At 51.9% G+C, this 14,737-nt stretch overlaps 6 protein-coding genes across 6 annotated transcripts; 2 read left to right on the forward strand and 4 right to left on the reverse strand.

Moving 5' to 3' along the window:
* The first annotated feature begins 1,019 nt into the window (after positions 1–1,019).
* SEPMUDRAFT_68057 (uncharacterized protein) lies at positions 1,020–5,126 on the forward strand. Its single transcript, XM_016909808.1, has 3 exons — positions 1,020–2,071; positions 2,208–3,002; positions 3,422–5,126. Exons 1-3 carry the CDS (start codon positions 1,745–1,747, stop codon positions 4,448–4,450), a joined length of 2,151 nt encoding a protein of 716 aa, XP_016760412.1. The 5' UTR covers positions 1,020–1,744; the 3' UTR covers positions 4,451–5,126.
* Positions 5,127–5,471: 345 nt separating this feature from the next.
* Positions 5,472–6,193, reverse strand: SEPMUDRAFT_109059 (UPF0057-domain-containing protein; the record flags this gene model as incomplete). Its single annotated transcript, XM_016900763.1, has 4 exons — positions 5,472–5,691; positions 5,762–5,816; positions 5,948–5,961; positions 6,123–6,193. 4 exons carry the CDS (start codon positions 6,191–6,193, stop codon positions 5,472–5,474), a joined length of 360 nt encoding a protein of 119 aa, XP_016760413.1.
* Positions 6,194–7,517: 1,324 nt separating this feature from the next.
* Positions 7,518–9,003, reverse strand: SEPMUDRAFT_46200 (uncharacterized protein; the record flags this gene model as incomplete). The annotated part of the gene is made up of 2 exons (XM_016908988.1): positions 7,518–8,730; positions 8,789–9,003. Coding segments are annotated over 2 exons (1,428 nt in total), but the record flags the coding sequence as incomplete, so codon positions are not given.
* Positions 9,004–9,376: 373 nt separating this feature from the next.
* On the reverse strand, positions 9,377–9,780 carry SEPMUDRAFT_45418 (uncharacterized protein; the record flags this gene model as incomplete). Its single annotated transcript, XM_016908966.1, has 3 exons — positions 9,377–9,474; positions 9,548–9,627; positions 9,719–9,780. 3 exons carry the CDS (start codon positions 9,778–9,780, stop codon positions 9,377–9,379), a joined length of 240 nt encoding a protein of 79 aa, XP_016760415.1.
* Positions 9,781–10,251: 471 nt separating this feature from the next.
* Positions 10,252–11,749, forward strand: SEPMUDRAFT_149991 (uncharacterized protein). Its single transcript, XM_016905895.1, has 2 exons — positions 10,252–10,460; positions 10,534–11,749. Exons 1-2 carry the CDS (start codon positions 10,373–10,375, stop codon positions 11,610–11,612), a joined length of 1,167 nt encoding a protein of 388 aa, XP_016760416.1. The 5' UTR covers positions 10,252–10,372; the 3' UTR covers positions 11,613–11,749.
* SEPMUDRAFT_88019 (NmrA-domain-containing protein) lies at positions 11,725–13,503 on the reverse strand. The gene is made up of 3 exons (XM_016910459.1): positions 12,880–13,503; positions 12,664–12,824; positions 11,725–12,612 (listed from the first exon to the last, which is right to left on the reverse strand). The coding sequence occupies exons 1-3, from the start codon at positions 13,357–13,359 to the stop codon at positions 12,120–12,122; spliced, it is 1,134 nt and encodes a 377-aa protein (XP_016760417.1). The 5' UTR covers positions 13,360–13,503; the 3' UTR covers positions 11,725–12,119.
* Positions 13,504–14,737: the final 1,234 nt, after the last annotated feature.

Below are 14,737 nucleotides of genomic sequence, written 5' to 3' on the forward strand. Positions count from 1 at the left end.
TTCTGGTATAGGTACCTTGCTGTGGGTAAAGTAGGTACAGATGTAATAGGTAGTCGGTAGTTATCGGAGTAAGTAGGTAGTAAGTAGTACAATCACATAGGTACAGCCTACAAGTCGTCCGAGTACCTTCCTACTATAGGTGTCGTTGGGAAAAGGGATGAGATCCACCACATCACTTGAGAGGAAGCATGCGTTGTCCTCCTGGAGTGGAGCACTGGAGGCTGGCTTGGGGGCTTCTATTCCAGAAACAAAAGGCAAAAACCCGTTAGGAGGGGCCAATCTACCGGGCGTCGGCCAAACTGTGCCGCAAACGCTGGGGACAAATATGTGACTGCCGCGCGAGCTTTCAATCTAACCAGTCCCACATTTATTCATATTTCCATGCCTTGGCGAGCTGTGCAGGGATCGAGGGGGGCGCTGGGGGAGGAAAGATAGCGGAGCCTTCGGCCTCTCGGAGTCTCTCCTTTTTGCTTTCTCTCTAGGATAAATTGTGTTGGTTGGTGATGGGCGGTGATGGTGGCGAAGCTGCTGGGAGGGCAACGGGGGCGGGGCGGTGGTGATGATGATGGTGAAGACGACGAGGACGATGATGATGAGGGAAAAGAAGAAGCAGAAGAAGAAGAAGAAGAAGAAGAAAAAGGAAGAAGAGATAGAAGAAAGACAAGAAGACGAGGCGGGAGGGCCACGGACGGCAGGGCGGGCGGTAAAGTCAGATAACTGCAGTTCGACTTCTACCTCCTAACAGGTAGTAGTCCCATTTGTTGCTGTGGACAGGTTGTTGTAACAATGTTGTTGGCACTACCCTAATAAGGAGTTTGTTGTTGTTGTTGTTGTGAATTGAGACTTGCGAGAGGCCAATGATCGCTTGACCCTGGTTCGAGTAGTTTCGTTGTCAAACCATCGGTGCATGCCTCCTGGAGTCCTTAGGCTCCTTCTTCAAGGCGAGTCGTTCGCGGCAATTTTAGCTCACACACGCACGCACGCACACAGACACACACACACACACACCCAACACACCTGCCTTCAAGGGCTCCAGCTGTTCGAAGCGAATCCACTCGCAGCTCCCGACCTTTCCCAACTTTCCTACTGATCACTATCTCATCACTCTGCACCCGTCGACCGGCGTGAACATCGGCAGCCTCTTCATCCATCACTGCATCATCGTGTGCTACCTTGCCTTACTGCTCTGCCACTGCTACTGCTATTGCCGTCCTGCTTGTGCTTCAGCTTGTTCATCATTTCCCTCCCGTCAACTCATCAATTCAATTCATTCAATCAATCAATTACTCAATCACTCAATCACTCACCCAATCAATCAATCCCTTCAATCAATTCGCGGGACGTGATTGTTGAAACAACTCACTTTAAGCTCCGAGCCACACCTCCTGCATCCCGTCCTCAGGTATCTACCTTACCTACCTAAGGTACCTACCTACCTACCACCTTACCCTCGACCTCTCGCCCGCCTGACCTCTGGAGCCCATTCGACATCAACCACTCTGCACAGAGCTCCGTTCGCCTCGCCTCTCCTCTCCCGCCCTCTCCCCGTCCCTCCTCGCCTCTCCTTTTCGTCTCGCCTCGATCCGCACGGTGTTTGGCGTTTGGGGTTAGCATCATCATCATCATCATCATCATCATCCTCATCCTCACCATCATCATCATTGCGTAGGAGCAGAGTCAGACACAACAAGACTCTACGGGAGCAAGCAGCAGGAGAAGACCAGAGCGGACTAGCATCAGCAGCATGGCCACTCCTACACAGCAGCAGCAGCCGTACGGTGGTAATCCGTACTCATCGCCTGCAACAAACACTGGCGGAGGTGGAGCTCCCGCCCAGCAGCAACAGGCCCCATACCAGCCCGAAAGCAGACCTCCCCAATCTGCGCCAGCCCCATACCAACCGCAGCAGCAGCCGCAGCAGCAGCAAGCCGCGCAAACGCCCTTTGAAAAGTACTGTGTCATCCACATTGCTACCACGTGTGACGAGCATGGCGTCTATGTGACCAAGGACAGCGCCGAGGTTATTGAGATTGGATGGGTCGTCGTGGACGCCCAAAATCCCGAGCGAGAGGTACGTGAACTGCTGCTGTCTCGGAGAGACTCTGGACGAGCATGGGGGGATGTGCAGAAGAAGGCGTTCGTGGAACGAGACACTGGCAATATAAACCGCTTGGACCAGTTGCTAATAAAAATCTCCCCTACTACAGTTGCACCGCCAGTCCGTGCTCGTCCGTCCTGTCAACACTCCTATCACGCCTCTGTGCACCTCCCTCACCACTCTCACCTGGGAACATGTAAAGAACGCCGGCACGTTCCGCGACGCCATCACCGCCTTCGACCAATTCGCCCAAGAGCATCTCGTTCACAAAGACGCCGGCCCCAGTGCTGCACCGACATTTGCCTTTGTCACTCTCACCCCGTGGGACTTGCGTGTTCAGCTCCCTCGTGAGGCTCGCGACAAGAACGTGGTCCTCCCGGCCTACCTACAACATCCCATCCTGTTTGGCCTTCGCGGAGAGTATCAAACCTTTCAATCGCACCACCCAGAGACGCTCGCATTCAGTTCGTCGAGTCTCTCGAGCATCTGTGCTGGTCTGGAGGTCGAAGAAGTGCGATCCTCCGGTAAAGTGACTGGTGGCCTCCCATTCCACCTGCAAGCTCTCGCGCCATCCTCACCACGCCGTGCGCTCGAAGAAGCTCTCACTCTCACGCGCTGCCTCAACTCACTGCTCAAGAAGTCTCGTCCTTCTGCCACGAACCCACAAGGCAGCCCCGAGATTCTGCAAAGACCACTCGACGCGCGGAGTGACGTTCGCGCATTCCTGGGAGAAAGAAGCAAAGTGTTGCACCTCAGTGGACTGCCTCACGATACGACACAAAGTGAGCTGGAAAGTTGGTTCACTCAGTACGGTGGACGACCGATAGCGTTCTGGACACTGAGGACTCCCGAAGGTGGCAAGCCGAGCGGTAGTGGATTCGTCGTTTTCGGCAGTCACGAAGAGGTATGTACAATCCCTGTTTTTTTTTTCTTCTCCACGCAGCACCCCATGTGAGGATCCGCAAGTTGAGGTTTTGGCGACCGTTCCCTGAGGTCTCGGGACCGTGCGTGCGCTGGGCGAAAATTGCCATGCTGGCTTCACTTCGCATCCCGTTTCTCAACCTAACATCAACATCCACCAAAGGGGAAATTCGCCATCGGACATTTATCCTCGGCACATTCCCGTCACTATCGCTTGTCCGCATCGAACATCCATATCGTCGCAATTTCACCTCATGTGCGGCAATGGCTCGCATCAACAACACACCCAACGGCGCCATTCCCTTGCCATGTCTCACCGGATCTGCACCACCATGTCACGTACCTTGCGTGTGCAACGCGCAACAGTTACCGTCGAAAAGTACTAATTATGGACATTCGCAGGCAGCAGAAAGTCTGAGTATGAACGGGCGCGCGCTCAATGATCGCGCCATTGAGGTTGCCCCCTCGTCGAGTAGAGTGCTCGATCGTGCAGCTCACTCGCAACCATCTGGAGGTCCACCGCTCCTCACGCCATTTCCGCCTTCCAAGAACCGACCACGACCTGGTGATTGGACGTGCCCCAGCTGTGGCTTCTCCAACTTCCAACGTCGCACGGCATGCTTCCGCTGTTCCTTCCCCGCCATGGGTGCGAGTGGTCCCGATCCGTACAGCCAGCCCTATGGAATGCAAGCCGCGCCTTACGGTGGCGCACAATTTGGTCACCCGGGCATGATGGGTGGTGGTCACATGCATGGAGGCAGCTTTGGCGGTGGCATGGGTGGCATGGGTGGTTCGAGTGGACGCGGCGGCATTGTACCGTTCCGTGCTGGTGATTGGAAGTGTGGCAATGAAGGGTGTGGGTATCACAACTTTGCCAAGAACGTCTCGTGCTTGCGATGTGGCGCCTCGCGCAGCAACGCTGCTGTCATTGCTGAAAGTGGCATGACCAGCTTCCCGGGACAATCCTATGGAGGCCCGCCACAAGTGCCGATGCAACAGCCGCCTCCTGCAAACTATGGTGGAGGCAGCCAGCAGTCATTCGACTCGAGCGCATACGGCGCGATGCAAGGCCCACCAGCTGGCTTTGGTAGTCAGTCGTTTGGTCCCCCGTCTTCCTACAACATGCCCTCTGGTATGCCTCAACCGAGCCCCTACATGGCGGGCGGTTATGGCCAGATGGCAAGCAATGGCGGTATTCCGGCTCAGGCAGGTTTCGACAGCCGCACCGAGCAGGCTTTCAATCAAGGCAATGCCGGTGCTCAGGCAGGAGCTGGCGCCTACGCCAATGGTGCATACGGACCACCTGGTGGCTACGGCAACGATGGAACAGCAGATCCCTTCTCTTTCTTGTCTGCTGGCATGGGGCAACTGGGCATCAACGAGGGCGATAGTCGCCGCAACGGTGCCGGTGCGAGCAAATCACCGCAGTAATCATGTTTACGCACACGAGAATTACCTAACGGCCTGAGGGAGAAGAGGAGGGAACCAGCGGATGCAAGGGGTGCGTGTGAATGGAGGGGGCAAAAGTTTCCAGATTGTACCAAAAGGAAAAAAAAAAGAATTCAGATCGACAACATATGGGGTTCGGCTTGTTAGCGTCGGCGCTGGAGAGGTTGATGGCTGATGTGGTGGTATTAGCGAGGCGTCCGTGGCTCCATCATAAGGGACTGACTGAAACTGACACAACTATCGGCAACGGCAAAGGATCATCGTCATCGACATCAATGAAGTGTGAGAATACGGCTGCATGGTGTTGAGAGAGTTTTTACTTTTTTTTTTGTTTTTCTTTTTTTTTGTTTTCCCTTTTTTCTCTTCTTTCCATCTATTACCGATGGAAGCGAAGGCGGATGAAGTGTGTGTGTGTGAGAGAGAGAATGGGAAAGGAAGAAACATATGGTATTTTTGATTCGGACGGCCTGTCTGTGAGCTTGCCTGGCTGCCTGACTGGGAGGCCTGGATGGTTTGGACTGGACTGGACTGGACTGGACTGGACTGGACTAAGCTGGGCTGGGCTGGGCTGGGCTGAGTTGGGATGGGGATGGGAATGGAATGGACTCGAGCTGTGATATAGAGAGAACGAGAGAGAGAAAGAGAGAGAGAGAGAGAGAAAGAAAAAAAAAATCATATCCAACTTCTTTCACTCTGAGCATACCTGCGTGACCTTGGTGATTTCACATTCACATTCGCGTATCTGTTTCTGTTTTCATGTGCTGTTCTGTTCTTTCGATTTTCTGTTCCTGTCTGCACGTAATGTTATGTCAAAAAAAATCACACTAATAGTAGCTAGGTCCTCTTAGGTCTGTCTCTCTGTCTCTCTGTCTGTGTATATCCTCTCTTATCTCCCCATCCACCTCCCATCCCAATAATCCCATTCCCCTTCACCTCCTCACCCATTCCCCTCCAACTCCACTCCACTCCTCGGCCTCGCCCCCTCTCCTCTCCCCGCTCTTTCCTAATTCGGCGGATGTGCAGGTGCAGCAGCCATAGTTCCATAATCCCCTCTTCCTCTTCTCGAAGAAGAAGCAAACCCTCCCGATTGGACTTTTGTGCTATAAATTCCTGGAGCGGAGCGGAAATTTTGTTGGGAGGGGTAGTTTCCTCCTTGTTGTTGTTGAGAAGAGGCTTGTTGTTGTTGTTCTTTGCGAGAGTAGAAGATGTAGAGGATGTAGAAACTGGGTTGGTGGGGGGTTAGATTTGGGATTGGGATGGGAGGGGGAGGGAATAGGAGGATGGGGGGCTTACGCGTGAATGTGGCCGGGAAAGTAGCCGAGGAGGGTGAGGCAGATGTTGATGAGTACTATATTAAGGTAAGGTGAGTTAGTTAGTTGGTAATTGGTTTGAATGATGATGTTTTTGGGTATAGGTAGGTAGGGAAGGTCTTCTCGTAAAATTGTTTGAATGAATGAATGAGGTAGGGTAGGTACTTACCATCAGCTCCACACCTACACACACACAACATATACCAAAACGATTAGCACACACACATATTCAAAAGCTAGCGGAATCTATATCTTTTTTCTTTTTCTCCCTCTAGCCGGCCCTCCGAGAAGAAAAACAACACACCAAAAAAAAAGATAAAATAATAGAGGATTTATGTACTTACCCAGCAACACAATACACGCCCACAGGAGGCAACAAAACCGTCAAAATCACCAAGAGGAGAGTCGAAATCATCTCTTCTGCTACTTCTACTTCTACTTCTTCTGAAGGGTTTCGATTGGAGTTGTTGCGTGCTATGCTTGTTGATTTTTCTTGTGGGATGGCTTGAGGAGGGCGCGGGAGATCTGATTTGGAGGAGGGTTTTCTTGGTTTGGAGGTGAAGTGTGGTTTTGGTGATTTGGTTGAGGTTCGGAGAGAGCTGGTTTGTTTGTTCGGTTTGCTTGTTCTGTAGGTAGATGGATGGATGGGATTGACTAGATGGATAAATGAATTCCCAGGGCAACCAAGCAGTCTCGTTCGTTCGTTTGTGCTGTCTGTTTCGTTTGTTTGTTCTTTCCTCTTCCTTCCCCTTTGCTTTCCTCTTTCCTCTTCTCTCTTGCTTTTCCTCCCTTATTCCTTATTCCTCACTCCTTATTCCTCACTCCTCACTCCCAAGCTCCAAGCTCCAAGCTCCAAGCTCCAAGCTCCCTACAAGCTCGAATATTCCCAAATCGAATCGTATCCGTACTTACTATACCTTCAAGGTTATCCTCGTAGAGTGTATACGTCAATTCAACTCACAATTCGACTTAGTATGTACCTTTAACTAGAAAAAAAAAATGAATATCAGGTAAGGTAAGGTAGGTAAGGTCAAGTCAAGTTATCTCAAGTAAGGTAAAGTAAGGTAAAGTAGGCAACCACCTACATATACCTCCTAGCTACATATACCTCCTAGCTACACAGCGACATAGCTTAGGCAGCACCTTAAACATCCAAGTCTACTACCTCCTACTTTCAAGTCTACTACTTCCAAGCCTCACGCACGAGGAGCTACTCCGCCTCCTTATATCATCATTATCTAGCGTGACAGGACGCGTCACTTAGGTAGTTTGCTTTTTTCTTTTTTCTTTTTCTTTCTACGCGTCACAATACCTCCCTACCTCCACTCTGTTTCTTTACTTGAAAATAAAGGGTTCAGTGGCGCAGCACAAAGTCGTTTTGATTTTTTTTTTTTCTTTCGACATGATGTCTTGATACCTACCTTACCTTGGATATGGGGTTTTGAGTGGAGACAGACAGGATTGTGAGGGCATAGGGCATGAGATTTGGTTGGGAGGGAGGGAGTGAGGGAGGTACTTTTATTGTTTGTTGAAGGGGTGTATACATATATACATGTGACTTTAGTGTTGATTGAGCTGGAAGCTTTGGACAGGAAGGTACAAGGTACATGTAGGTATGTGTATGTCAAATGACCGTTGCGGTCATTATGCAAATGTAATGTGCCTACCTACATCATTACTCTAGACTTCTTCCTCCTGCGCCACGTTGTTCTCGGGCCATGATCACTCGGATACATAGCTTAAAAGAACATGTGCTTGACATCAACAGGAGCCTTGGAAACAGCAGGAGCATCCAGATTCGCAGTCCCATACTCTGTACTTGAGCGCTCCTCGGGCTCAAACGCCGCGGCAGGTGCAGCGGGTCGATCAAATGCCGTAAAGCGATGACCTTTCACCTTGGCCACAGTCCACAGGACACTGATTCGAGCCACAAAGGCCGCAAGTGCCCACAAGAGCCCGCCCACGGGTGCAGCGACAAAGACGCCAAAGACGGACCAATCGCTGGCGTACAAGCCGTCGGAGAGGATCAGAAGGCTTCCCGCTCGGGAGACGTCTCCGTCGTAATAGACGAGTCCGAAGAGGAAGACGGATAATATCCCGCCGAGACCTCCAACGACCACTTCAAAGCCGCGCCAAAAGTAGAATTTCGAGCTGAGACCGATGACGAGACAGGGGATCATGGCCGCGGAAATGATGTCCGAGATGAGGTAGATCTGGAGCACGCTCGGGCTTTTGAGCGCGACCACGACTGTAGGTATGATGAGGAGAACCACGAAGAATCGCACCCACCAGATGTTGAGCTTGTTGCGGAAGAAATCGTTGGAGCCGGTGGAGATGAGAGCGGATTGGAGCGAGTCAAAGGCGGAGATGGAGAGGGTGACGACCATGACCAGAACGATGCCGACGACCCATGTCGGAAGGGTCTCGAGGAGGGTAAAGAGTTCGATGCCGGACGCCTCGGGTGGGTTGCCGAGTACTCCTGACCATCCAGCGATGAGACCCGAGACTCCGACGAGGGTGGTGATGATGGTGACTGCAACAGCGGCGATACTGACGCCAATGTAGAGGTCCTTGTCCGTCTTTGCGGCGAATGCTCGGAGCCAGAAGTTGGAGAGGAAGAAGTCATTGGTGAGAATGGCCACGGGAAGGATGTAGAGGAGTTGCCAGCCGAGAAGACTGGGTTCGAGATAGTTCGAGACGGGAATCAATGATCGATCAATGTCGACCGTCACTCCAATGGCGATGGTTCCCACGATGAGAAACAGAAGGACCATGGCACCTTGGATGTTGTCGGTGACGAACGACACCCGGAACCCTCCTAGAGCCGTGTATGTGGTGGTAATGGCAGCTTGCACGATCAGGGCAGGCAGGCCGTTCAGACCCGTGAGGAGATTGACGACCTGCTGGAGAGCCGAGAGCTCGGCGACCATGTAGAGCCATATAGTTGCGCAACTGTGATATCGTGAGTATATTACATGCCTGCACGCACGCATGAGAAACAAGCACCCACCTGAAGAAGCTCAAGTACAAAGACGTGATGAGTCCGTATCGCTCCAGTGTCCACTGCGTCAGCACGAAGCCATCGGGACATTTCCTCCTAATGATAGGACCCAGAGCAGCAAAGATGAGCAGTGGCAGTCCCGAAGAGAGGGCATAGACGAGCAGACCCTGAACTCCTGCAATTGCTGCAATATTCGGATATGTAAACAGGACAGCGGATCCGAGTGCTATAGTTGCATAGTTAGTATGAATTGTCAGCTCGTCAAAGTAGTGACGGTGGTGGTGGTGGTGGTGGCAGCCCTTGGTCCCGCAAGCATTAACTTGATCGACTCATAGCGGTAACATCTCAGCTTCGTGCATTGCTCTTCCCCACACGAGTCCTCAGTGTCTCTCCCGTTTCTGCACACAAGAGGTGGACACTAGGTCGTCGTATGGCAACGAGTAGCATTTCAGCGCCCGCAGTGCTGCACACCATGCTCTGGGCAGGGGGTATACTGTGATTCTATTCGAAGCAGGCAGCTCTCTCCTCCCAGAGCATGGCGTCGTCAAATGTTGTTATGCTTACGAACCTTGACTAGATGGTCATATAGCAACATGCTTATTGTCGTCCACCGATGGCCTGCCGGTTGAGTTTGGCGTCGTGGGCTCGATGACGGCACTCACCAGACGCAATGAAGTTCAGTGCCAGGGGAATTGCTAGAACGAGTCAGTTGGATCGGTGGTGAGATGTGGGGGGGAAAGCTTGGTGGTAGATTGGTCGCTGCTATACCCTTCTGAGTCCGATTGGCAGACAGCCATTGCCCTGTCGACTGGCCCCGCAGTCTCCAGGCGATGAAAAGACCGAAGACGCTGGGGAAGAAGAAGCAGAAGAAATGTGGTCAGTCAGTGGCAACGCATGGAGGAGGAGGGGAAGGAGGAAGAAGGTCCGAGCGCGTCGTACAGAAAAGCTGCATAAGTGCAGTAGATGAGAGCGTTGCTGGCGGGATGAGACGGTTGACCCATTTTGTCGCTGCTGCTTGCTGCTTTCGATACAGTGAGAAGAATTCCTTGCACAGGGACGACCGGGAAGGGGAGGAGGAGGAGGAGGAGGAGAAAAGGTCGGTTCGTGTGGGCGATGGCGGCAGCCAGTGTACCAATTTTTCATTCACGTGATGGCTTGATGACCCTCCTCCACGCGCTAAAGACAGAGCTCCAGCTCTGCTAGGAGGTAAGAGAGGTCCAGCTATACCTATCTACCTCCATTATCTGTCGTTTCTGGCTATACCTACCTTGAGGAGTATTCTACCAATCGTCTGTTGATGTCTCGGCCATATCTATACAAAGCTCCGATGGAGTGTACAAAGTACCACAATCAGTAAATATGTACCTCCTACTGTACGCGTGTAGCACGTGGCGTCAGCCTCGGTCATTATTTCATTAGAATTGAATCCAGGGTCCAGGCAAGGAAAAAAAAAGTCCATGCTCCCTCTCAGTCTCTCTCTCACACACACACCAAAGAAACTCTTTCTTCTATTCCTCCACCCACAAGAATCTCCCTCATCATCATCATCATCTCCATACCACCACACACACTCCTCTCCGCAGTGCATGCAACATGGCAGACACCGAGATTTCCCCCCTGGTGACGTACGAGGAGCTCGCGGCGATCGAGATGGATTTTGAAGACATTGACAACCAAATCAGTACGTCCTGTCCTCTCTCTATTCCTCTCCTGACTGTTACAAACAATTAACCAACACCAACGCAAAAAAACAGTGATCAAACAATACCAACTCAGCAAATCCGCCTACGCCCGCCGTTCAGCAGCAATTTCCAAAATCCCCAATTTCTGGCCTCTAGTAATCGAAGCCTCCCCACCCGAACTCGACAGTTTCGTCCATCCGCAAGATTCCAAAATTTTCGCCGAATCTCTCACATCGATTGAAATTACACGTCCCGAAATCGACTCGTCTGCTTCTGCTTCTGCTTCTGCAACACCAAAAGGAGAATTCAAAGGCCATCCCCGCTCCTTCCAAATCACGTTTACATTCTCTCCCAACGCCTACTTCTCCAACTCCACTTTAACCAAAACTTTCCACTATCGCCGCGCAAGCGACGGATGGTGTAATCTCGTTTCCGAACCCGTGCGCATCGACTGGAAAAATCCTGAACAAGATCTTTCCGAGGGATTGACAGATGCTGCTTATGCTTTATTTCACGCACGAAAAAATGCTACAACATCCACATCCACCACCACGTCCACAACCGGAGGAGAAGCAGGCGACCCAACCTCCCTTTCAATGCAACAAAAATCTCTCCCCGAATACTCCCACCTCCTCACACTCCTGACGTCGAAAAACGGACACAATACATCCTTTTTCACGTGGTTTGGTTTCGTGAGTAGTAGACGATGGGTCTCGGCGGAAGAATCGGAAAAAGCTTGGGAAGAATTTTATGGCAAACTTGAAGCGGTGAGGAAGGGTGAAAAAATCTCTCTCGTTGCTGCAAAAGATGGGGATAAAGATGATGAGGATGATGAGGAGGATGATGAGGAGGAAGAAGAATATGGAGATCAAGCTGTGGAAGTGTTTGAAAACGGAGATGATGTAGCTGCTGTTTTGGCAGAGGAGATTTGGCCGAATGCGATCAAATATTTTACGCAGGCGCAGGAGATGAGTGAAAGTGATGGGCTATCTTATGATGAGGATGATGACGACGAGGTGGAGTCGGAAGATGGAGAGGAAGAAGAAGTGGACATGCAAGCTCTCGTGGCCGAGGCCAACAACCAAAAGACGGAAAAGAAGAAGAAACGGCAGAGCGATGTCGGGTTTCCGAGTAAAAAACAAAAAAATTAGAACATGGAATCAGGTCATCTGAATCTACCGCAGGTACCTGCCTAAGGTGGTACCAACCTCCGGAGATACCTCTTCTGCAGACCACACGATAATACCCTCTGTTTTTTTTTCTATCTGCACGACTACATAGATGAAGCGCACTCGCCCTTCTCTTCACCTCATTAATCAAAACCAAATTTTTTGTAATATCATGTCGAATTCAATTCATCACATTCAATCGGCCGTTTCTCTCATCACCTTTTTCGTACTTTTTGGTTTTTCATACCCTTCCCTGTACCCCTCCCCCAAAATGCCTCCCCACCCATTCCTCGAAAATGTGGAAAAGAAAAAAAAATTCCCTCCCAGAGAATAAGTGAGGTCTAATCGCCCAGAACAAACCGAAATAAAAATGATGCAAAATGCAGCCGTCGGTACCACCCGAAAAAAAAAAAGATACCGAAAATCAATGGCTGTCCCCGCTCGCAAAATGCAGAATGCAAAATGCAAAATTACTCCTCGAATGGCGTATTAGCAACTGCCCACATAGAAGCCCTTGGTCAGTCCTTCGGGATGCGACTTGGGCGTGTATGCCCCCGAGACGTGGAGGGGAGTCGCAGCGCTCGCGGGAGTCATGGGCAGTGGTCGCGCAATATCCATGGGATCGCCGTTGCTCTCGACGGGTGTGCTGAAACCGGTGGCACTCATCCCATCTTCTTCCATCCATCGGAGCCCGTTGGCGTACTCTTCAATGGGGAAAACCTCCCGGGCGTACTCTTCGATGCCTCGGTGGCCTTCCCATATACTGCGGGCTTCTTTGGGATACTCCAAGTCGGGCCCAAAGTAGGGAGCACGCTTGCGTCCGAGGGTTTCCTGCAGGATTTCGAGCTGTTCTCGGTACCCGCTGGGGATGCCCACGGCAATCTTGATCTCACCGTGTACATATTTGACAGGCCTGCCGACACCTCGGGAGAATCGAGCACAGAGTTGCAGTGGCGTCAATTTTTCGAACGCCAGTGTGATCCTGTCTACCCTTAGCCATGATTTGTTGCTGGATTGTCATGTCGTTGCCTACCTTTGACCCCTCCAATGCTTGGGGCCCATCTTGAAGATTTGCAGCAGTGCCGGTCCGACATCGTGTTCGGCATCCAGCCACGGAAGAGGATCGTCGGGATGGAATGGGGCCTGCCAAACAAAACTGCCATCGTCTTGCAGCTCCATCTGGAACAGCGGGTACTAGAGATGGATGAATACCATGCGGTGGTCATTCGCTCGGAGATGTGACACTTACGGGTAATGATGTGAAGTTGTTGTTGTAGATGCCGGCGTAAACGAAGGTGGCGGGGATACCGATTTGCCTCACGTAATTCTCGATTGCGAACTTGGTGGCCCACATGGGCAGTTCCCTCCAGTCGTGGCCATACATGCTGTGGTCGGGCATGCTGGAGTAGATGTAGTGAGAGATGCCGGCCTTCTTGGCGGCATCAGCACAGGCTTTGCCAATGGCGACTTCATCACCCCAATGAGTGGTGTTGATGAAGGCAATCTTCGCACCGGTGAACAGTCTGTTCAAGATGGTGGTTCGTGCGGGACCGGTCAAGTCGCCCTCGATGATGTCGACATGGGGGAGTTCTGCGAGTTCCTCGGCGACGAGTCCGTCACAGCTCCGGATCTGAGCCCGGACATGCCAGCCCACGGCAGCAGCAGCGCGGATGAACGAGGCGGCCTGTCTGCCGGTGGAGTTGATGGTGGCAACGGTTTTTGTAGTCATCACAAGAGCGACCGCATGGAGACCGCGTGGGAGTTGGGGACGGAGAGGAGGCAGGCGGTCGGTCGGTCGGTCGTGCGATGGTGCAAAAGTCCCTAATGTGTACGTGAAACGAAGACGATGTCGTCCACGACCGCGTGGGACGGCAGAGGATTTTTCAATGCAGCGTGTGGGGTAGTTTCTAGTGCAATGACTAGGTTGATGAAGATGCAATAAGGAGGCGGATGATTGACTTTCGGGAGGCCCGAGCCCCGTAGCGGTCGAGCTAGTGGTGCGGGACGATGGAAGCTTAAGTGGAGGAGGTGGAGGTGGAGGAGGAGGAGGAGGAGGTGATGGTGTTGGTGGTGGCGGCGGCGGCGGTGGTAGTGGTGGTGGTGGTGGTGGTGGTGGTGGTGGTGGTGGTGATGGCTGTGGTGACGATGAAGCCGAGAGCTACCTGTACCTAGTACCTCAGGTAGAGAGAAAGAGAGAGCCAATTTTGCTTCGGTGCAGAACAGTAGACAAGGCAGGGCAGGGTGCTGTGCTGTGATGCAGGAACAAGTTGCAAGCTTGAAAGGCCACGATACCCTTCACAGTAAGGTATAGAAGAGCGTAGAAGGGTGGTAGCAGAACTAGCGGACGTGGTTGCCGTGTTTCTGGGGTAAGAAATCTATAGCCTTGACTATATGCAAGGCAAGGCAGGCGCAGGCCACCACTGCAGAACAAGAACGTACCTACCTCCTACGGGCCAGCGGTCATTTGTTGGCGGGAAGGTGGGAACTTCCTACTATACCTACCTACCTAGGTACCTTAAGTACCTACCTTATACCTGACCTAGTTATTATACCTCACCTACCGTACCTCATGTACTCCACCTCCATCCACCTGACTGTCATGAGATAGAACCCCGAGACGACGACATCTCTATCTCCTACCTCCACTCCTAAGGTACCTCCTACCGTACGTTAGAGATGTTACATGTAGGCGTGTAGCGAGTGTCGGTGAGAGGGCACCGGCACGACTAATTCCTCACCTCCAGCCTCCAACTGACACTTGCCCACATATTCATTACGTGATGGCCTCCGCTCCCAACAGGGCATCATCATGTGTTTATCGATATGGAACCGCATGCCTGTCGATCCCGCCCACCACCACCACCAGAGGTCACACTCCGCAACTTTTTCTGCACCACGACCAACCCTGCAAGTAAAATAACGAAAAGAAAAGGTCACGTACGTGTGCCCGCATATCAAATCTCACCTTACATACCTTACCTGCGAACCCCCCCTCCCCTCCCCAAACAAGTCCGCCAATGATAGAGACGGAAAGAAGGAAGAAAATCAGGTAAGTCTACGCGCTCAGCAGTGTAACAACCCGCTCTCTTTCTTTCTCTCTCTCTCTC

Source organism: Sphaerulina musiva (assembly GCF_000320565.1).
Source record: "Sphaerulina musiva SO2202 unplaced genomic scaffold SEPMUscaffold_6, whole genome shotgun sequence".
NCBI lineage: Eukaryota > Fungi > Ascomycota > Dothideomycetes > Mycosphaerellales > Mycosphaerellaceae > Sphaerulina > Sphaerulina musiva.

Excerpts from the sequence above, each read along its gene's own strand:
- SEPMUDRAFT_149991 (XM_016905895.1), top strand. The coding sequence starts at position 10,373 with ATGGCAGACACCGAGATTTCCCCCCTGGTGACGTACGAGGAGCTCGCG. Across the intron at positions 10,461-10,533 it reads AGACATTGACAACCAAATCA|TGATCAAACAATACCAACTC; the intron begins GTACGTCCTGTC and ends GCAAAAAAACAG.
- SEPMUDRAFT_88019 (XM_016910459.1), bottom strand. The coding sequence starts at position 13,359 with ATGACTACAAAAACCGTTGCCACCATCAACTCCACCGGCAGACAGGCC. Across the intron at positions 12,825-12,879 it reads ACAACTTCACATCATTACCC|TACCCGCTGTTCCAGATGGA; the intron begins GTAAGTGTCACA and ends ATCCATCTCTAG. Across the intron at positions 12,613-12,663 it reads AAGCATTGGAGGGGTCAAAG|GATCACACTGGCGTTCGAAA; the intron begins GTAGGCAACGAC and ends AAGGGTAGACAG.
- SEPMUDRAFT_68057 (XM_016909808.1), top strand. The coding sequence starts at position 1,745 with ATGGCCACTCCTACACAGCAGCAGCAGCCGTACGGTGGTAATCCGTAC. Across the intron at positions 2,072-2,207 it reads CCCAAAATCCCGAGCGAGAG|TTGCACCGCCAGTCCGTGCT; the intron begins GTACGTGAACTG and ends CCCCTACTACAG. Across the intron at positions 3,003-3,421 it reads TTTTCGGCAGTCACGAAGAG|GCAGCAGAAAGTCTGAGTAT; the intron begins GTATGTACAATC and ends GGACATTCGCAG.